The sequence below is a fragment of the Macrotis lagotis genome, chromosome 8, assembly GCF_037893015.1.
Source record: "Macrotis lagotis isolate mMagLag1 chromosome 8, bilby.v1.9.chrom.fasta, whole genome shotgun sequence".
In the NCBI taxonomy this organism is placed as follows: domain Eukaryota; kingdom Metazoa; phylum Chordata; class Mammalia; order Peramelemorphia; family Peramelidae; genus Macrotis; species Macrotis lagotis.
Genome location: NC_133665.1, coordinates 140371516 through 140393834, shown reverse-complemented (window position 1 = coordinate 140393834; position 22319 = coordinate 140371516). Strand labels below are relative to the sequence as shown.

Sequence of the window (22319 nt, the reverse complement as noted above, 5' to 3'; positions counted from 1 at the left end):
TCTGCCCATTTTTAGAAAAGATCCCTAGTCTTTCCAATCTATAGTTTAAATATCTGCCTTAGAAGAAAGAACCATGTCCAGGTCAAAGATTCTCAACATTAGAGTGTTGTTTACTAGATAATGAATGCATAGATCTATAGAAGCTCCCAAAGGTAATCTATAAAGGTATAAAGGGGTTTTATTCTGCATTGGTAGTGCACAAATAAGAATTCTTTATCTGTATTGACATTATTTGTTTATGTTGTCCCCATAAAAATCATTCATTCAAAGGGTAACAACATTGGCTCATTAGATGGGGGGTAGAGGGTAAGATGCTGATTAGCCTAAGGATGATAAATTCTTTTGCTAGGTTCAGACCCTCTGTTCCATTTCTTTCTCTTAAGGCTTTATTCACAGTTTTCATCTTCTTACTGTCTCTGCCCAACTGTCCCAAAGCTTTTGCTGGTGCTTAAGATAGTGGAAGAGAGCAAGAAGGCGCCACCTTTGGTTTCTTTTTAAATGGCCTTCTTTTTACTTCCATTCCCATCTATGAGCCAATTGCAAACTATTCTACAATATCATTGTGTCTTCCCCTTGTCCCTCCACCATTGTCCCTATTTTGCCCTCTTCTACCATGAACAAGTGAAGACCAGTGTGGGAGATTTGCTAAAGGATGAAACCATTCCAATTTCCTTTTAGATATTTCAGACCTGCTCTTTTCAGGGCAAATGTGTTCTCAAAAAAAAAAAAAGGGCAGAGGGAGTGGTGGTATAAACCAAATAATAATTTCCATGGCATCCAGTTCTCCCTCTTTTCTTACTAGGTGATTTGAATTCCCTTCCTTTAGAAATATAGAAAATTAATTTTGGCAGGAGAACCAGTCTTTAATCTAGTTTGCTTGTCATGGGAAAGATGGCATGAAGTTCCAACTAAGGAGGCAGAAATTAACACGCATGAAGGCATTATCCTCTAATCTCTGGATTTTTTTTTAAGGCCCCAGGATTGCATTGTGCAAGTTATCAATACAGAGACTGGCAGGCAACTCCTGCCAAGGTGTGGCCTAGGCCAAATGAATTGCAGTCAAAAGAAGCGTAAAAACAGCGTCATGATCTGGGAAACATTCAGTAAGCCCTGAAGAAAACCAAATTTGAGGTTTCGCAGTGAGTGCCTTCTGGTTTAATGGAAAGAAATGAATATATCAAATGTACACTGGAATTCTTTGGCTCTCACCAAAGCCAAGTTTACAAGTACACATAGGGGAAATCAAGCTGCAGAACCAATGAATTTAAATTTCTCAGTACTATGTGTAAAGAAGAAAGAATATGAAATTGTATTGTTCTTATACAGTAGAAGGAAGATTGATGCACCAAAGAATTCTATCCTTTTTAAAATTTATGGCATCCAAATCTCATTTCTCCCTGAGTGATCCAATTCTCTTTTTCACTAACAAAAACTTCTGCCATCAGAAAAGAAATTGATCAAGATAAAAATAAGAAAGTGGTTTTATTTGATTATTTCAATTCAATTCAATTTAATTAAATTAATGAATTCAATTCAGTAACTTACATTGTTCATCAAGAATATTTAATCTTATTTTTCCTTTTTTCCCTCTTATATGTCATATATAAAATATATGTAAATGTTATATAAATATAAGTAAATAAATGGGAGTTGGGGAACAATTCAGAATCTTCACTGATATTTCAAAAAGAGCATGAATATAACTTTAAAAAATTACTTTAGGTGACAATTAAAGTTGTCTAACTTGAGCATGGGTAAATAAGAGAGATCAAAAATTCCATTTCTTGGAATCTTTAAAAGTAAAACTGGCTGTCATCTGTATCAGATGGTTTTGTGTCCATCCTACCCAAAGTCCAACAGCTGGCCTTTCTGGTTCCTTTGCTTCCCCCACTCCCTAACTGAATGCCCTCTGGGGTCAGCTCTCCCTCTTTTCTCTTTTAACTTTCATTTTCTCATTCATTTAGCTCATTTTCTTGGTTTCCACAATCATCCTTATGGGATGACTCCTAAATTGACATCTCTCTTCTAGCAACCCATCAAACCTGCTTCCTCCTATTTACTTTTGTTCTTGCTGTTTCTCCCTTGCATGGAATGCCATTTTTTCCTAGTATTTTATTTAAATTATACTTATTCTTAAGGCCCCTTCCAAACTCTATCAAATGAGATGGTATTTGTTCAGTATTTAGCACAGTATCTGGCATGTGATAACCATTTAATAAATACTTATTCCTTTTCCCCCTTCCTTGTTCCTTCTACTTAAGCCTTCTCCAGTGACTCCAGTCTACCCTGACCTCTTTCTTCCATGTATTTTTATTACATCTATAACCTTGACTCTAGCTTGTGATGTTAGAATACCATATTTTATAATAGCGTACTCTTTCCAATTCAGTTGTGAAATTTTGGGGGGCAAGGAATGTACTCATTCCCTTACAGTGACCTTATTTTATTTTGTGCATAATAATATGAGTACAGGTTGGTTGTTCCTCACCATTCTCCTTCCCTCAGAATGTAAGCTCCCTATGGGTAAGCTCTGTTTCATTTTCATCTTTTTATGTCGAGTACTTAACACTCTTCCTGACTCAATAAGAGATATTTCTTTCCTCTTCCTTGAAGGTCCCACACACAGTGCTCTTGTTCATTGTGGATTGTTTCATGATTGAAAACCAAGCTTTCTGATATGATGTCCCAGAAGTATCTGGTAACTACTGGGTATATGACAAAACTGTGAGAATAACTTAAGAAATAGACCATTGTGTATGTTGTACAAGACCTGTGTTTAACACCTGCTCTTGAAAATTACTGTGTGGTCATGCACAAATTATTAAACTTCTCAATCTCCAGATTCTAGGCTATAAATGACAGCTACATCTGTAAGTTCCTTACTAAAGTAAAAACATAGATCTAGGGGAAAAAAAAGTGTGTATGTCTGTGTGTGTGTGTGTGTGTGTGTGTATTTATATATACACAAAAAGATGTATGTATGTTTGTGTGGGCATATACTGTTGGAGAAAAAGAACCAACTGGACAAAAATATAACAAACTATTAGACCATTTACAAGTCAATTTTCCTCTTGTGCTTTTGTTGTCTCATCCAAAAATTAAAAGAATTGGATTCATCTATCTCTAAGTTCCTTTCCTCTGTTTGTTGGCAGTGGAGAATGCAGTTTGTGAACCTTTGAGTAGGGTGGTTTGGTTTAGTTTGGTTTGGTTTTATATTGTAACTACATTAAAGACTCAAAGCTTAAGACTGAAATCTTTGGGATAATAAGGAGTGCCTTTATTTGTTATTTAGAGACTTTCTCAACCTGTCTCTTCCCCCACCTTTTTTTTTTAACAAATATTAACTTATTTTATCCTCACAACAACCTAGACAAATAGATACTATTATTAATCCCATTTTACAGGTGAGGAAACTAAGGCAGACAGATTGACTTGTCCAAGATAAGTGAGATCCAAGAAAGGGTTTGAACTCAGATTTTGCTGACCCCAGATCCAACATATTGTATACTATGCCACCTGATTGCTTATATCTATACTTAAGGTATAGGTGGCCCAATGGAAAGAGTACTGGGTCTGGAGTCAGGAAAACTCATCTTCCTAAGTCCAGTCTCAGGACACTTCCTAGCTAGGTGACTTTGGGCAAGTCACTGACTCTTTGCTTCAGTTTCCTCATCTAAAAAATAAAATGGAGAAGAAAATGGCAAACCACTCCAATATCTTTGCCAAGAAAACTCCAAATGGGATCTCATGGAATTGAACCCAACTGAAAAATGACTGAACAACAACAAATTACATGTGGCTACCACACTAAGAATGGTAGAGTGATGGTTTTCAATTTACTACAAAACCCTCCTTCATTTAATATAATTCAACAAAGTTACTGGAAACAGAGTCAAACTGGGAACAGAGTCAAAAATCCAAAAGCTTCTCCCCTTGAGGGGGTTCTTCTGTTGGGTTTCAACCTATACATAAATAAATAAAAAGAAAAAAATTCTGCCCTAAGGTGCTTATACCTTTAATAAGGAAGACCCAGTATATAAATCAGTGCATAGAAGATAAATTCAAGTGGATGAAAGGTTGACCAAGGAGAGGCTAGAGGTATAGCTCATAAGGATAATGAAATAGGGTGACAGTCAATTTTTGAAGCCAGGTCAGATAAGTTGGATGCTGGACCTTGGTTTTCTATGAAGTATATTCACTGTGACCTTGAACCATCTCTTTGTTACTAGGGGGTCTCCATTTTCTTATGTCTGACTGAGCTTAATGATTTTGGGTACCTTAGAATTCTTTGGGTATCACCTCACACATGATGAAATAGGAGCTGGAAGGTTGTTACTACCCAGTTTCTTTATGTAAAAGAATGGTTTGGATGAATTGGAAGCTAGAATAAATTGGAATTGAAGAAATGAGTGTGCACTCACTAGTATAAGTACTAAACCATTAAGGCAAAATCAATTTATGAGTATGCCAGGGAATGAAAATTAGTGGAATCAATGGCTTCTATTTAATTAAATGATAACAATAATAAGTAACTCTTTAAGGTGTCAGTCACAGTTGGATTGTTTCTTAGGTTTTTACCCTAGCATGCAATTATGTACCTATAACAAATCACCATTTTGCTAAAAGCTTCCCAGTATAGATTTATCGGCAAAAGAGTGCATCCTTTGAAAATGTGTAAGTGCAGGATTAGGTGCTTCTGGCAAAATACACTGAATTCAGAAAAGAATCAGATACTTTAGTTTGATTATTGTGATTATTCCCTACAAAGAAACAAGGAACCCAACCATGATATTCCAGCACTTAATTTTGGAGTGGACATTCTATTCTTGTACCCTCTACACACCCCCTCCTCCATTCCCAGTTTCTCACAAATGATCTTGGGTGCCCATCAAATTGGAGAAGATGTTCTATTTTTTGACTTAAAATTTATCATACCTTGGTGTATTGTGAATAGTCTACTCATTGACCATTATATAGCTTAAGGACAAATTTGATGGTCTAGGATAAATGGCGCAAACCCATACCCTTCATTGTAAGATTTGAGGGGGGGGTGTATTTTCAGTCTCCTTGCTTGAAACACATGGAAAGGTTGTGAAATGCTAGGCAATGCCCTGATGCAACATGGCTCAGTGTCACCCAGCTGGAGAATTGAGACATGGTTCCATGTCCCTGAGAAAAGGGCCTGTTATTCATGCAAATATTTTGTTCATTTGTCCTTTCATGGATAATTGCACCGAATAACAGAAAACACCTACTCGACTTACAGTTTGGCAAGAACCGGTAGCTTGTGTTTTCTAGAGACCAAATTAGAAGCAGGCTCTTTGGACCTTTCTCTAAATCAAAATAAAATAAAAATGTCCAGGGAATCTCTGTGCCTCTCAGTAACTGCAGTCTATGGTGTAATACTGGTTTCAGCCAGGATGTCCCAGAGTCAAGAGGAAGGGCTGCCTGTAGAAGGAAGAAGAATGAAAAGGCAGTGGGAAAGAAACATCCATTGAAGAAGGTTTTCTTAGAGGGTGCAAGGTGGACCTTTTTTTTTTCGCCTACTTAGCAAAGTCAAAATTATCTTGCTGAACCTTATTCCCAGCTAATGTAGAGACTTTCTAAGAATACATATTAATGGTGGAATTAACCTAAATTCATATTTTATGCATAACATTTTGTACTACTGATTCCTTTTATTGAAAAGTCCTAAAACATGACAAAACGAAGCAGTTAGACAAATGGTGGTACAGTGGGGATATTCAGGAGGATCTATGTTCAAATTCAGTCTCAGATATTTAGTTTTGTGATCCCAGGCATGTTACTTAATTTCTGTTTGCCTCAGTTTCCTCATCTGTAAAATAAGGGTGAAGATGCAATTATCTTCCTGATTTCAGATCTCTTCTCAGATACTTAATAGTTCTATGATCCTGTTTGTCTCAGTTTCTTCATCTGCAAAATGAGCTGAAGAAGGAAATAGTTTTACCACTCTAGTGTCTTTGCCAAGCAAACCCCAAATGGGGTCATGAAGAGTCAGACATGACTAAACAACAAGATAGTACTCACCTCACAAGATTATCATAAGGATCAAATAAGATTTTTATTTGTAAAAATTTAGCATATTTGACACATCGTATATGTACCATGTAGATATTTGTGCCATTCCGGATATCATTTTACCTTGTATTATAGATATTCTAAAACTTGTCTTGTTCCATTACACTAAATATGATAAAAATATTTTTGATGGTGTAAACTTTAGACTAAGTTTATTAGTCATCAACCAGTTGTTCCTCCAACCCTGGTTTTTTCATTCACTAAGAATGATTTTTAAGGTCCCTTCCAAATCTTAAAATAATATTTCTGTGATCTTAAGCACATGCACTTTATTTTATTATTTTGGAGACAGTTGGGGTTAAGTGACTTATCCAAGGTCACACAGTACCTGAGGCTAGATTTGAACTCAAGTCTATCCACTGTGCTACCTAACTGCCCCTAGCCCCTAGTTTAAAATAAACCTGACTTCAGGTAATCTGTCCCAAACACTGCACTCACTGGGTACTATAGGAAATTAAGAATAGAAACATTCGACATTGAAATAATACAGTGGATAAAGTCCCTGGCCTGAAGTCAGAAAGACCTGAGTTCAAATTGGACTTCAGACACTTAGTAGCTGTGTTATGTTGGACAAGTCACTTTATCTTGTATGCCTCAGTTTCTTCATCTAAAAAATGAGCTGAAAAAGGAAATGGCAAACTATGCCAAGAAAACTCCAAATGGCATCATGAAGAGTCTACACAATCAAAATGAACAACAATTAGATAAAGGATCTTAGAATTTAAAGAGATTTGTTTTATGGGGTCATTGGGAAGAGTTGCAGGAGATCATAGAGGTTGTCCAGTTCAATGAGAGATGAGGAAAATGAGTGATAGAGAGGTTAGGTTACTTGCTCAAGTCCCACAGGTAGTGGGTCAGTAGTCAGATGGAATACAAACCGGATCTCCAGGCTCCAGATTCAGTATTCTTTCTACTGTACTCCTTCTTTGGAACTCCTCCACCAAAGGCTGCTTTCAAGTGGTAAGGAGCTGACTACAGTATTTCATAGTCTATGCCTATGAAGCACAATTCTTGGGCATGTTCTACTGAGCTAGGGAGGAAGTGTGATAGAGATGATGGGAGAGCATGGCTCCAGACATCAAAAGCCCTGGATTCAAATGTCAGCAATATTCCTCAACACCATGGGGAAATCACTCTCTAGGCCTCAGTTTCTTTATTGGTAGAAACTGACAAATTAGGCCAAATGATCTCCAAGGTTCTTCCTTAATTGAATTTCTATTATCCTAGTAGCAAGTGCCATTCATCAAGGGAATCATATTAAGTGTTACGTACAGTGGCACAAAGATAAAATCATGGATTCTGATTTGTCAGTGGTTCCCGCAGCGCCTATCAATTAAAGACCAAACACCTTTTCTCGACTTTCAAGCCATGTTCCACCATATCTTATAGCCTTATCTCAAGTTCCTTTCCTTCACCTAATTCTGAGAAATGCATTACCAGAAAGTTGGCCATGGGGCAATGAATATATTTGACCCTAACATTCATGAAAATATCCACTAAGGCATGAAAAAATCTTTGTCAGCACTGGTGAAGTTGATATTCCTTAAGACTGAGTTCACAGGTGTTTTGAAGGCTAGAAATATATGCATACACATATAAAAGGAATTATCAAATCAGTGGGAGGAGGATACATGGGAAGTTGAAGGGATGGTAGAGGGATGGAGCTTTAGACTTCATCTTGATGGGGAGTTTGGAAGGGGGAGGTGTCATTTGTTGAGTTCCCATCATTCAGAGGACTGACTTTCTCTGTCATTGAAAAAAAGAGAGATGACCTTTAAGCCATCACCAACACACATTCCCCTTTCCAGTACTGTTTACACTGTAATCCAGATAACTTGGGGTTGTTTGAGTTCTTGTTTGTATAGACATTCAGACATGTGAACAGCGTGAGTGCCCAATATCCCCTCCTGGGACCACTGTAGCATGTTCAAAGTTCCTTTCTCTCCCTCTCTCCCTCTCTCTTTTTTTAAATAAATTCTCTTTGGGCATTTTGTTTATTTCATAAAGACTCCCAATTCAAACTTATTTTAGCATGACTGTTCCCTAACCTTTCAGAACAGGTCCTCTGTTCAAGAGATTAAAATAAGTCAGAATAAATGATAGAAACCAAGAATCCCTTTTAGCAAAAAGAGATCACAAATCCCACCATCTCAGAATTCAGATAAGAAAAAACTGAGACTTAGAAAGATGAAGGGACTTGTTGAAGACTGCAGAGCTACTTAGTGAAAGAGCATGGTGGCTCTGCCTCTACCCTGTTGTCTTTCCCACCAGACCATGGTACTGTGTCCTCTCTGTAACCATATGCATGGGAGAAGGGTCTCTTGAATCTTGCTGACTTCCCATCTATTCAGATGCTAGATCAGCTATTTTCATATAGATCATTCCAAATATCATATTTTACTCTAGTAAGGTCAGGCTTCTCTTTCTTAAACCTTTTCATCACTGAGAAGGCACATGAGATATGTTTGTTGCCATTCAATGCAGAGAAAGGATTCTTCACCTGGGGTCCACACATTCAGTGTTGTTTATTCTGATAATTCTTTCAACACCATTGGTTTCCTCTGTAACTCTAAGCTTTTTTACTTTGTACATTTAAAAGTATTATTCTGAGGTCCTTGGGCTTCATCATTCATATTTCCAAAGGGGGTGATGTAAGATCCTGTTATATAGAGCCATCCCACTCCCATTGTGCACCAATAGCCTTTTACTGTAGTTATTAGCAATGCTACCTCTTAGCACCCATGTCCTCTTTGCCTCCTCTGTCTTTGCCTCCCTCAGTTTAAGAATACCAAAACCCAGTTCCCTCCCTGTATCATTGACAAAAGAATTAAAATTTAAAATTTGTAGTGGCTGACGTTTTTGGCTTCACTTTGAAATAGTATGAGTTGATTCCAAGTAAACCAAGTCAGACAGATTCCTCTTATATAAAGGTTTAAAGTCTAATAGGCAGCAATGAGTGGGTCACAAGTCCACATTTAAATGCTCAGAGTCAAGCCTGCCTCTGTGTTTTATTTCACCAGCAATGATTACTCATCAGAGATTTAGAAGGCTTTGTGTCATCCAACATCCCAAGCAGAAAACTTGGGGGGGGGGGCAGCTCTGTTCTGCCTTACTTAAATAGCATTGCTTCCCAAGGCTTTTGAAGGATCAGCAATTTCATCACTGAGAAGTTTCTTCTAAAAATGCAAAACTGAATTTTTATCCTCAATAACTCTCTATTCTTATGACATGTTTCCAGTGCATCCCCCACATTTGCTCAACTTGTGAAGAATGCCAAGTTTGGATATGGGAGGAACCAAGTTCAAATTCAGCCTCAGGCACTTAATAGCTGTGTGACCCTGGGCAAATTATTTGGCCTCAATTTCTTCATCTGTAAAATGATGATAATAATGGCACCTACTTCACGAAGTGGTTGTGAAGATCAAATGAAATAACACGAAAAGTATTTTGCAAACCTTAAAGTTCTATATAAATGCCAACTATTATTACCTTTTAAAAGGAAACCCTGACCTTAATAATAATAAAAACAGTTTGTTTTTAAGAAAACCAGAGTCCACATTGCAGAAACATTAGAGAATAATATATGATACAATATAATATAATATAATGTGTCACATTTATAGAATGCTTTCAGTTTTCCAAAGTGCTTTCTTCATAGCCAACAGATGATATAGATAGTGTAAGTATTATTATCCCCATATCACAGATGAGGAAACTCAAAATATTTTGCTGAAATAAGTGTTGTAGCCAGGATTACACTCTGGGTCTCTCTTCTAAACTTTCCTAATACTCTCAAGGGTATCACCATACTCGTAGTTATTCAGGCACTTTGGTGCCATTCTCAACTCAGTTTCATCCAGTTCATATGTCTAATCTGTTCTTATTTCTTTCCTCAATATTTCACATATTCGTCCTTAGTCACACAACTACCACCTTAGTCAAGGCCTCATCACCTCTCACCTGAACCTATTGCAATAGCCTTCTAAATGGTAATCGTGCCTCAGGTCCCTTCCCACTCCAATCCATCCTCCATTTAGTTACTTAAGTACTTTTATAAAGTTGACTATCTCCTCTCAGTCTGTCTCTGTCTCTGTCTCTCTGTCTCTCTGTCTCTCTGTCTCTCTCTCTCTCTCCCCCCCCTTCCCCCTCTGTCTCTTTATCTCTCATCTCCTTGGTTCCCACAGGATCAAATGCAAACTCTTTTATTTGGCATTGAAAACTTGTAATAATCTGGCCCCTTTGACATGTTATAAAGCATTCCATAAATGTTTGTTAACTGACTAGGTCAAGTCTAGCCCTCTTAGGAAGAAATTTCCTGAAATGTGTCCCTAAATAATATTTTTCTCCCTGAAACATTTAAATAAGAACCCACTTATTAAATTTATTATTTTTGTATTATATCAAATTGTATGATTAAAATACAGTTTCTGTTCACTTTTCAAAAATGTTGCAGGACACTAACCTACATTTTGGAGATGTATTAGGGCTTTAAAATTTGAAAAACCAAAGGAGTATCTAAATTCAAGGTTATTGTTGTTTTCATTATCAATGACTTACATTGATGAAGTAGTAGAGATTGTAATCACTAAAATTAAATGAGAGCAGAGCTGTTTGTGAAATACTGTAGATAGCACTATTTTTCTAAGATTGTCTTTAGACAAGGTAAAGATGGTAAACACCTCTTCCTTCCAACTCAAATGTGGAAAATGGTATTGAGAAAGTGTTCCTGAAAATAAAACTTCCTTTATTGTGTTTGCCTAGAAAAGATTAATCACTAACAAAGTTTCTTTCCTCCCCTCCCCCTCCCTTCTGTTCCTTTCCTATTCCTTCTCATCCCCTTCCCTTTCCTTCCTATAGATTGCTTTGCTCTAGGATTCAGTTCTAAACTTCTACCTATTCTTGTTTTTCATTACAGGCATTGCCATGGTTGACACAGAGATGCCATTTTGGCCCACCAACTTTGGGATCAGCTCAGTAGATCTGTCTGTCATGGATGACCATTCCCACTCCTTTGACATCAAACCCTTCACCACTGTTGACTTCTCCAGCATTTCCACCCCACATTATGAAGACATTCCATTCACAAGGGCTGACCCAATGATTCCTGATTACAAGTATGACTTGAAACTCCAAGAGTGCCCAAGTATGAACTTTATTTTCATTTTTCACATTACTCAGAGAGTCATTATGCTAAACTCTAGTTAGAACCTGATAGTCCATAGATAGACACAAAAGAACAGGCATTAGAATTCCCAATATTCCAATAGGTCATCTCAGCTCAAGGATGGGAAAGAATTTTGAATGAAATAATTTTAGGAGTAATGAATAACTTAACTTTCCCATATGGTTAAGGGTTAAGATTAGATATTTAAATAGGATTAACATTTTTAAAAAAGGAATTTGTGGACCCAGATAAATCTTTAAATTAGATGTGGTCTTATCTACTATTTATAGCTCCTTCTACTCACAACCAACAGAAGACAAAGGTGTCAGAACTTTATTCCTCATTTTTGAAATAATAATATGGAAGACTTTACTGGAAAGCCATGCTCTGTCAGATTCTCTTATGATCAAACAGTCAGCATGTAATAGGCATTATTTCTTCTGGTCAGTAGCAAACTAGGCCTACAATACCAGTTGTATTCCAGCCTAAAAGAGACCTTAGACTCTTGATTTCCTTTGGCCATTTAAATGTTAGTAAGTGAACAATACTAGATTTCAGTATATATTACGTAGCTCTTACTTGCTATTATTTATTCTGTGCAAAGTTTCCCATTTTTACTTTTACTCATCCTGAAAATACTATAGGTCTCATTGAAATCTTATTTCCCAACACAAATATAAATATAAAAGATTTTAGTATGTTTCTAGGTTTGGGGTTTTTTCCAAATTGACTTTGGAATGTTATTAGAAGAGTCTTGTCAAAATGAAGTGTGTTTTCTTGACTTTTCTTTTTTTGCCTATTATATGCTTATAGGCCAGATTTGCAAAGCCATGGCTGCAGTTGGCAACACTTTCATTTTGGTTCAACATAACAAACATCTTCTGGGGATTAATGAGAATCCATGAGTTTCTTGTATTTCTAGCTTATATTTGAGTATATTCCTCTTTGAGGCTTCTGGTTAGATGGCCCTGGTTCTGTAATATATTGCTTTCTCATGAGAAATACTTTAGCTCTTAGGAGAATCATTTTAAAAACTACTTCTTCTAGTGCAATAGCTGGGAGCCAATTGGTCTTGTGTTCTGAATCAAACACACCTGTTCTGTTATTACTGAGAAGCCATATACTGGCTTTATTTTGTAAACATGACTTCAACTTACATCTGGAAGGCAAAATCCTAGTAAAGTAAGTCCAACCCCTACTTTTGATTTATTTGAAGATAGTAGTCAACCTTCCACTCCTTCACCAACTTCAAGTGGTCCTTAATATTTTCCTAACACTATAATTCCCTAATTGGATTCTTGCCTCATTCTCTCTAAGAATATCCACTCCCACACTTCTATCCTAAATTCAAATACCAGATCCTAGGAGTTCCAAATTCTCAAGACCTATATAGAAGTTAGCTTCCCTGCCTCCAGATTGACTGAATTGACTAAATTAATACTATGACAAAAGACTACCCATATGCAGCAGGATCACCTGTTATCCTAACATGGGCATTAGACAATATAATTCTATAATCCCCCCTGTGCCTACCCTCTCTAGTATCTGCTCCCAATTAAAAACCAGATTTTTTTCAATGTTCTTTGATATCCAGGTGCTATCAAAGTGGAGCCTCCATCCCCTCCTTATTATGCAGAAAAAACTCAGCTCTACAATAAGCCTCATGAAGAGTCCTCTAACTCTCTTATGGCCATCGAATGCCGAGTGTGTGGGGATAAAGCTTCTGGGTTCCACTACGGAGTACATGCTTGTGAAGGCTGCAAGGTAAAAATGGTGACCTCTCTTGTCTTTGTTTTCAAAGAACTTGGTAATCATTTTTCTGCTCTACTCACATTGAAGGAGCTATTTCAGCGGATACAGTGACATGGTCTCCTATAGTCTTTACTCTGGTTTCATCAAGAAATCTTTAAACAGACTCACAGTAATGGCTGCAAAGTGCTGTAAATAATATTTTAAGTTCAGAGAAAGTAATGCAACAGTGTAAAGAGGAAAAAAAGAAAAGAAATGTCTTTTAGTCAAAATTTGGAAGTTTCTTAATCTTAGCTATGCAGAATAAGCACATTGATCTTGGTTTTGAATTGAAATCTGAAGCTCAGCTTTTTTTTTTTTTAATTCCTGGCACCAGAATGGGATGTACAGACTGTGCAGTGAAGGAGTCATAGAATCATAGATTCTGACTTGATAGGTACCCCAGAGATCATTTAATCCAATGTCCTCAGTTTTCAGATGAGGAAACTGAGGTCCCACATGATTAAAAAATTTGATCCAAATCATGTAGAAAGAAGACTGACAGAATTTGAACCCAGATCCATTTCCCCCACAGACACCATTGGATAAGGAGTTATGCTTTACTATTTGTCTTCCCAATTGCAAATGTTTTTCATAAAGAGCTGGTTCTTTAGGTTTTGAGCATTTTACAAAGAACAAAAATATGCATTCATCCATTGGGGAAAAATCCACAGAACAAAAGTTGTATTTTTTTTCCTTCCAAGTCTAATATTTAATTTGACCATCTCACTTCCATTTCATAAACTTCTGTCTAAAGCAAGTAATATTCTGTTTCCTTATTGACAAGCATATCAATCCAACTACATTTCAGCATGTGCATTCTTTTGCAATAATCACTCATGAAGATATTCTTGGAATAGAATAATTCAGAGAAATATAATGATTTGCACATATACCCCCTGATGGTGCTTGGAGCAAACTGAACATGAATAAGCCCCCTGTGGAATAAGTGCCATTTCCCCCGTCCTTTAAAAATAAAATAAAATGATCAAAAATTTTTGCAAGAAAAGGCAAAGAAACTGAAAACTTCTGCCATTGGTGAGTATAGGGAGACCTGAGTTCTGGGTTCAATTTAACTACTAAGTAGTTCTTTGACCCCAAGCAAGCCATATTATTTTATGAGACCTCTCGTGCTTCATCTATAAAATAAGGGAATTTGGATTGTATAGTTTCTAAAGGTCCTTCCAGCTGTTACCTCCTGCAATACAGAATGACTCCTTGAAATTAATTCTATAGAGGAATATAAATTGCTATTTAAACTGGTACTTGGATTTTCAAAACATTTAACCCACCAGTTTAGCCCCACTGTGGAATGAAGAAATACAGTGATAATGACCTTGACTCAACATTTAACTGGATCTACACAAAGTTTTTATATAGATTCTTCAATCCTCACAAAATCCCTGGAAGGTGGATCCTTTTATTATTTCTATTTACCATCCAGATGAGGACATAAAATCAGATTTGTTCACAATAATACAGCTAATTACTAAAGTTGGATTTGAACCTAGTCCTTCTTCATTCTGCATTCAATCTACTATGCTTTTCTAAATTAAAGTTCTGTGATCCAACTTGAAATCCTATAGAATTTGGGTTATTGTTGAATCAATCAGGGACTCTCAGGAACCTTATTTAGGGTTTTCTTGGCCAAGATACTAGAGTGGTTTGCCATTTCCTTCTCCAGCTCATTTTACAGATGAGGAAACTGAGGCAAACAGGGTTTAATGACTTGCCCAGGGTCACACAGTTAGTGAGTGATTGAGGCTGGATTTGAATTCAGGCCTTCCTGACTCTAGATCCAGTGCTTTATCTATTATACCACAGAATTGCTTAGATTTCCCTCCCTCCTTTTCTCAACCCTCATCTGCCCCTGAGAAATTTCACCCATTGTTATTGGTTATTAGGGCCAAGCAGAACAAAAAGTTCATCCTTCTTCCATTTGAGAGTAATCCTAGCGTGATTCTTTTTTGGAAGATTAATCATCATCATCATAATAAGATTTATATAGTGTTTACAATGTTCCAGGCCTTTGTTCTATAAGTACTATTTAATTGTGAACTCATCTGACCCTCAGAGCAACCCTTTCACGGAGGTGATATTATGATTTCCATGTTTCAGATAAAGAAACTGAGGAAACAGAGGTTGTGTGGCTTGCCCTGGGTCACAGAGTTGGTGGGTGACTGAGGTCAGATTTGAACTCAGGTTTTCCTGACTCTTCCCCACCATTTATTTTCAGTAGAGTTAACAGATCTCAACAGCATTCGGGACTCCTCTCCCATAAAGCTCATGCTTTATTTTCCCTCTTGTCAAAATTTAAAAGTATGCTAAATCATTTACTAAGTTTATATAGCAAGTGAGTGTCAGAGTTGAACATGCAGCATAGCTCTCCTGATTCATAGGCCAAAGCTTTTTTCATGTCACAAGAGCAGATATATTCTAAAGAAATGAAGTGCTGAATTCCAGTGAGCTGCGTCCCATAAAAAGGATCAGAGATAGAATAAATCTTTTTCCTTCTCATTCCTCTTTTGTTGTTGATGGCACCACCATTCTCCAAGTCTCGTAGGTTTATTAGCCCAGTTGTCTTTGACTTCTCCTTCTCTAGTCACCCCACCTTCTCAAAACTAAATTCTGCTGATTCCTCCCTATGTGATACCTGTTCTGAGTCTCCTCCTTTCCATTCTCACCACAATCACCCCAAGTGAATACTTTTGACCTCTGCCATCTTAACTATTTCACGAGTTTCCACCTCCACCCTTTTCTGTTCACAATTTACCCATTACTTAGCCATCTGAATAATCTTGCATATGTACATAGAGCTTGTATGTTCAAAAATCTTCAATGGCAGCCATTACTAATCAAATTAAATATGCATTCGTTAGACTGACCTTCAAGGCCCTCCACTATATGGTGATAACCTTTCATTTCAGATTTATCTCACACATCCCTGTGTACACTATATGTGACCCAGCTACACTAAATTAATTACCTTTCTAGGTCTTAGATTGGATTCTTCCACCTCCTTCCTCACCTTTATACATGTATTCTATCATGCCCAGAATAGATTTTCCCCATGCACATTTCTATTAACTATGAAAAACCTTTTCTTCCTCTAAGTCCCCCTCCATAGAGGCTTTCCCTCACCCTCTCAAACTTTGTGATCCCTTCCTCTGCAAAGCTCAGGACACCTGGAGCTGAAGTACAGAGAAGGCAATGGACAGGAAGTCAAGAAGACTTGAGTTCAAATCCTATCACCTCAAACACTTAATAGCTATATGACCCTGAGGAAGTCATTGAGCGTTTTTGTGCCTCAGTTTCTTTATCTCTATGCCTCAGCATATACATCTTCGATTTTCTTAACTATGCAATGAGAGAGTTGGTCTAGGTGAAGCCAATTACCCTTCTAGCTCTAAGTAAGATCCTCTTACCTCTCCTCTATATATTTATATTCCAATTTATTTTATCACCTTGTTCTTCTCCTTCCCCCTCCCCTACTAAATTATAAGCTCCCTAAGGACAAGGATTATGTTTTATTTCATTTTTTTTCTTACCAAATGGTAGGTGTTGAAATAGGTCTTTGTTGAATTGAATTGAAACCACATTCTTTAATTCATATTATCAAAATGACTTGGCAGAAGGAAGGAAACATACTTTTATTAAGCACCTACTACGTAGGTGTTAAGAGCTTACAAATCTCTCATTGGATTCTCACAACAACCCTGAGAGATAGGTGCTCCATTAGTTTCATTTTAAAGATGAGGAAATTGAGGCAAACAGTGGCTTGCCCAGCTTCACCTAGTGAATAGGTGTCCTAGGTCAGTTTTAAACTCAGGTCTTCCTGATACCTAATGAGAATGTTTTTAAAACAATATTGCTGTTACCATATACAGTGTTCTCTAAATTCTGTTTCTGTTAACACTATATTATAGAAATGCTTGTTTTATTTCATAAATTAGGAAACATTAAAGAGAAAGTAGTAGTTGGGGTGTCAGATCTTTCATTTTGAAGGGCTTTCTATCCAGAATTGAATTAGAAGTTTATAAAGGAGGATTTCTTATAGGACTCTGAGAGATACAGAGATAGACATATGGACAGAGAAAGAGAGAGAGAGAGACAGAGAGAGAGAGACAGAGAGAGAGAGACAAAGAGAGAGACAGAGAGACAAACTTTGGAAATAACCAGCTTCATCTGTCAACCACATCACTCCAACTTGGAAAAATAATGCTTATAAGTCATCAGTTGAAAATAAACTTGGTCAGTTAAAAGCTGCCAGATCATTCTTTTATTATTTTTTCTCCAGGATCATTCACATATTCCCAGTATCATGTGAAATTTTTGGCTTCTTCCTAATTCTATCTTTCCTGAGCCAACACCACCTCCTCACCCAAGTTGCTACTACATCCTTCCTAAAATCACCTTTCATTTTATTGTGTGTGTGTGTATGTTTGTGTGTGTATATGCATGTGTGTGTATATAATGTATATGGTTATATATCTGTATCTGTATATTTATGGATTCATGATATCTCCCCAAGATATATAAGTTTCTCAGAAACAGTCATTATTTCCTGTGTCTTTGTATCCCTAGAAACAAACACAGTGTCTGGCGCATAAAATAGCTGCTTAACAAATATTTATTGATCTAATTTATTGATTGATTGCTTGGCAGATTATGGTTTGAAGCCATGCCCTAGTTATCTGGCTAAGGGCAAGATGCTTTACCACTCAGTATTCCCAAGAAATCTTTAAGACCATGTGTTTCCAAATGTTGCCATCCCATTCTGCCTCAGTGGACATAGTTTCTACACCAGCCTTTCCACAAATTGATGAAATCACAGGCCTAGATCAAACACATGGAGAACTAGATTAATAGAATTTCAGAACAGGAAAAGATGTTAGAGATCCCTTAGTCCAGCCTCACCTGCCCCCAGAGCTTCTGAAAGTGAATAAGAGTTTCCTTCTGATTCTTGGCTTTCCCTTTTGCCTCCATGTCAGGGCTAAGTTTCCTGGGGAATTCTGTCAATTCTTGCATGGTGTTCCCTATTATGCTCTTATGCCTGTGGGCTACAATATCACAGGGCCCTCCTGCATAAATAAATGAAATGAATTTCTGCAGGAAATTATGCAATGTGGAGAATTCCTCAAAATTATCCACATGTGGATTTTTATTGGCCCAGATCACAGCTTCGGATGGAACCACTCTTTACTTTGCCAAACCGCTTAGTGCAGTTAGGAAGGATGGGGCCTGTGGCTGAAATGATTTGCAGGGAGGTTAAACTGATTACATGGTGGTTTATTCTCATTACATTGAATCCAGAACCCCTCCAGATCAGACTAAATGCCAAATGGAGGCCCAAGATGGAGCTAGACTTCTGTGGCCAGGCAAATATGGTCATAGGAACAGAACTAGAAGGATCTTCGAGATTGCTGGATCCAGCCCATCATTTTACAAATGAAAAAAAAAGCAAATAAATGACTAAGTCCAAGATTGAATAGAGATTAAAACAGGTCACATTTATTTAAATCATTATAGTTTACAATAGCTCTGTGAAAGAGATTTTAGTCATTTCAATCATGTCCAACTCTTCATGACTCCAGTTGGGGTTTTCTTGGCTGGAAAGATTTGCCATAGTCTTATCCAGTTGGTTTACAGATGAGGAAACTCAGGCAAACAGGGTTATGAAACTTGCCCACAGTCATACAGTTAGTAAATGTCTTTGGTCAAATTTGAACTCAGATCTTCCTGACTCTAGGACTTACATGCCATTCACTGTGCCACCTGCTAGTCCCATATGCATTATTATCTCAATTTTATATATAGAGAAAAGGAAACAAATTTTTTTATCTACCTACTCTTTGCCAGGTATTAGCTAAGTATTTTATAGACATTATCTCTTTTGATACTAACATCCATCTTTTTTTTTTTAGCTTGGAAACAGGGGCTCTCATGATACTTGTTTTACACTGGAGGGGTCTTACCCAGAATCACACACCTAATGATTGTCTGAGGACAAACTTGAACTCAGGTCTTTATGTTTATAGATCCAGTGCTTTATCCAGTGCTCTATTTAGCTGCCACATTTGCAGGCTTGGGAAACTGAGGCTGAACTATATTTAGTGACTTGTTCCTGCCCACATAACAGTATTCCAAATGGGAAGTCGCCTGACTTCCCAGTCTATTATTATTTGTTTGATTATTCTTTTGTCCTCTGTAACCTAAATGGACACTTGCAAGTTTACACAGCAAGTTAGTAGTGGGACTGGAATGTATGCAATGTATGTCCCACCAAACCATGTTTCCGACAACCCTTCAAGAGCTTTCGTAGCTTGTATGATGGACTTCTTTCTGTCTCTTTGTAGGGTTTCTTCAGGAGGACAATACGTTTGAAACTTATCTATGATCGGTGTGACCTGAACTGTCGTATCCACAAGAAGAGTAGAAATAAATGTCAGTACTGCAGGTTTCAGAAGTGCCTTGCTGTGGGAATGTCCCATAATGGTGAGTGAATTTTTTTTATAACATAAGACAATTACTATGCAGAAACTATTGAGTGAAAATAGAATCACACAGGTTAGTCAGTAAGCATTTTTAAGTGTTTGCTCCATGCTGGGCACTGTGCTAAGCCATGCAAATACAAAGAAAGGCAAAAACAGAGCCTGCTCTCTAGGAGCTTCCGTTCTAAAGGAGGAGACTAACTGAAAACAACTGTATACATAAGTAGTATATACAAAGTAGATGAAAGGTGACCTCAGGGGGCAGGTGATAGTTATTGGGAGGCTGGAGGTTGAGGGTTGGGACTAAGAAAGTACTCTTGCACCTGGTAGGATTTGAGTTGAGTCTTGATGGCAGCTAACCAGAATGAGTTGGCAGAGGTGAGGGAGGATAGCATTTCATTATGAAGGATAGCCAGTGAAATAGTCAGGTGATTAGAAATGGAATGACCTTAATGAGGAATGGCGCCTGATACTGGCTCATAGAGCACAGGGGCAGTAACGTAACACAACTGGAAAGGTAGAAAGGGTTGAGATTTTGAAGAGTTTCAAATGTCAAACATAATTGTATTTGATACTAAAGCTAATTAAATTTACCAAATGGAAAACTAGGGTGTGATTGGTGGTATCTCTCCTATGGTCAGACCTGCCTTTTAGGGTTTGGGCAGGTAAGTGGAGAGACTTGAGCAAGGGAAGCTGAGGTGATGAGACCTGCATCAAGTCAGAGGGTACGTGATTTGAGAGAAAGGGTTATACAGCTATTTTGGCTATTCAAGCTTAAAACTTCTTTGTATATGAAACAACTTGTAGGTGAAAAGTAATTATGAAGGTAGAAATAATGAGACTTGGCAATAGGTTGGACATGTGGAATGAGTTCAAGAGAAAACTCAGGGATGACTTTGTCAAGCCTGGGTAACTGTGAGAATGGTGGTGTCCTCACCAGTAATGAGGAGAAGGGAAAGTCTGGAAGGAGTAGGAAATAATGAGCTCTATTTTGAAGTTTGAAACAACTATGGGATAGTTCAAGGATATACAAAAGGCATTTGGTGATACAAAACTAGAGTTTAGGAAATATTAGCTCTGGATTTATGAATCTAGGAACCATCTGTTTAGGAGCTGATGAAACCTCCAAGCAAAATAGTATAGAGAACTGAGGACATAGCATTGGTGGATACACCCATAGTTAGTTAGCATGATTTGAATCAAGATCCAATAAGGGAGAATGAGAAAGGGTAATCAGACAGATAGGAGAAGTGGTTAAAAAAACAGCTACAGAACATGCAAAAGGAGAAGGAAATCAACCATGTCAAAAACTACAGAGGGATGCAGAAGGATGAGGATTGAGTAAAGGCCATTAGGGTTGGCAATTAAGATATCACTGGTTACTTTGGAGAGAATAATTTCTGTTCAGTGATGCCATTTGGAACTAGATTACAGAGGGGTTAGAATCACCAGAGAGGAAGTAGGGGAAGCAAATCTATTTTTCTTTCTGAAGGAGTTTAGCTCAGGAGGGGGAGGAGAGGTGTTGTATAATACCTCTATGGATAATGAAGGTTTTGGGGCATGTTTGGAGGTCCCAGAGGTACCAGATAGGGAAAGATTGAGGATAAGAATGGAGATGATAGAGAAGGCAATCTACTGGAGAAGATGAGATGAGATAGGATCAAGAATGTTTGTAGGCTATTGCCTTTACAAGAGGAACCACCTCTTTGTGCAAGACAAGGATGAAGAAGATGAAGAGGAAAAGTGGTTGAGTGCTCTGAGTTTAGAGAGGAGGGAAGAAGTGGGAGTTCTTATTAAATGACCTGAATTTCTTAGAGAAGTATGAACTGAGATACCAACATAACAGGAGAAGGGGGAAGACTGGAGAAGGAATGAAAAGATTTGAATTAGTCACCATTCACAATAAATGGTAGAGCAAACTAATAAAAGAAGGTGTAGTTGCCTTGCTGCAGTGAGGGCCCAGTTGAGATTATGTAACATAAAACTGCATATAGATTTAGAGCTAAAAGAAATCTCAGAGGTCATCTATTTCAACTTCCTCATTATATAGTTGAGGAAACTGAGGCCTGGAGAGGCAAAGTGATTTGTCTAAGGTCATGCTGATAGTAATGGAAATGAAATTTAAAATTAGGTCCTCTAACTCCAAATATGCTATTCTTTACACTGTATCAAATGCATGATGAACAATCTGATCCACAATGGGTCAAATTTAAGAAATAAATAAATACATACACGTGTGTATCAATGTGCATAAAATCAAGGTGCTTTTTTTTTTCATTTGGCCATTGACAATCTACTATCTGTTGTAGACTCATCTTACTGGAACTAAACACGTGTTTTCCATCTTTGGAACTTTAGGGGTTTCCAAAGATGTAAGACACATATTCAATCCCATGAAAGAAGAGTCTACAACTTCTACCTTGGGCTGTTATTTCTTCCTAAACCCTTATTTTTCCTTAGAAAATGCCTAAATTTCAAAAATTAATACTTGTTTGAAGTTCTGTAATCCTTTGAGATTTTTAAGTACTTTTTTAATTCATTAGTATAATTCAATATGCATTATTAAGTATCTACTGTAAACAAGACATTACATGAGTTCTGGAGATATCAAGGCAAAACCAAAAAAATAAATTCCTCTATTCTCAGGGAACTCCCATGAATGAAGATTACAGTACTTAAAAATGTTTATTGAATTGAATTAGATTAGAGGTAGGTGTTTCAGATCCCTATCAATAGTCTATTCATAGAAAGAGATTTAGAAATCAACCATAGAAAAG

General features: G+C 37.3%; 1 protein-coding gene across 4 annotated transcripts in view; it reads left to right on the top strand.

The window, feature by feature from the left end:
* The window catches only part of PPARG (peroxisome proliferator activated receptor gamma), a 173575-nt gene that overhangs the window by 87285 nt on the left and 63971 nt on the right, over positions 1-22319 (top strand). For all 4 annotated transcript variants that reach the window (XM_074198542.1, XM_074198539.1, XM_074198541.1 and 1 more), the window contains exons 3-5: positions 11015-11242; positions 12858-13027; positions 19408-19546. In XM_074198542.1, the coding sequence (XP_074054643.1) occupies positions 11023-11242; positions 12858-13027; positions 19408-19546 (529 nt within the window). In that variant the 5' untranslated portion in view covers positions 11015-11022. The remainder of the gene's footprint in view (positions 1-11014; positions 11243-12857; positions 13028-19407; positions 19547-22319) is intronic.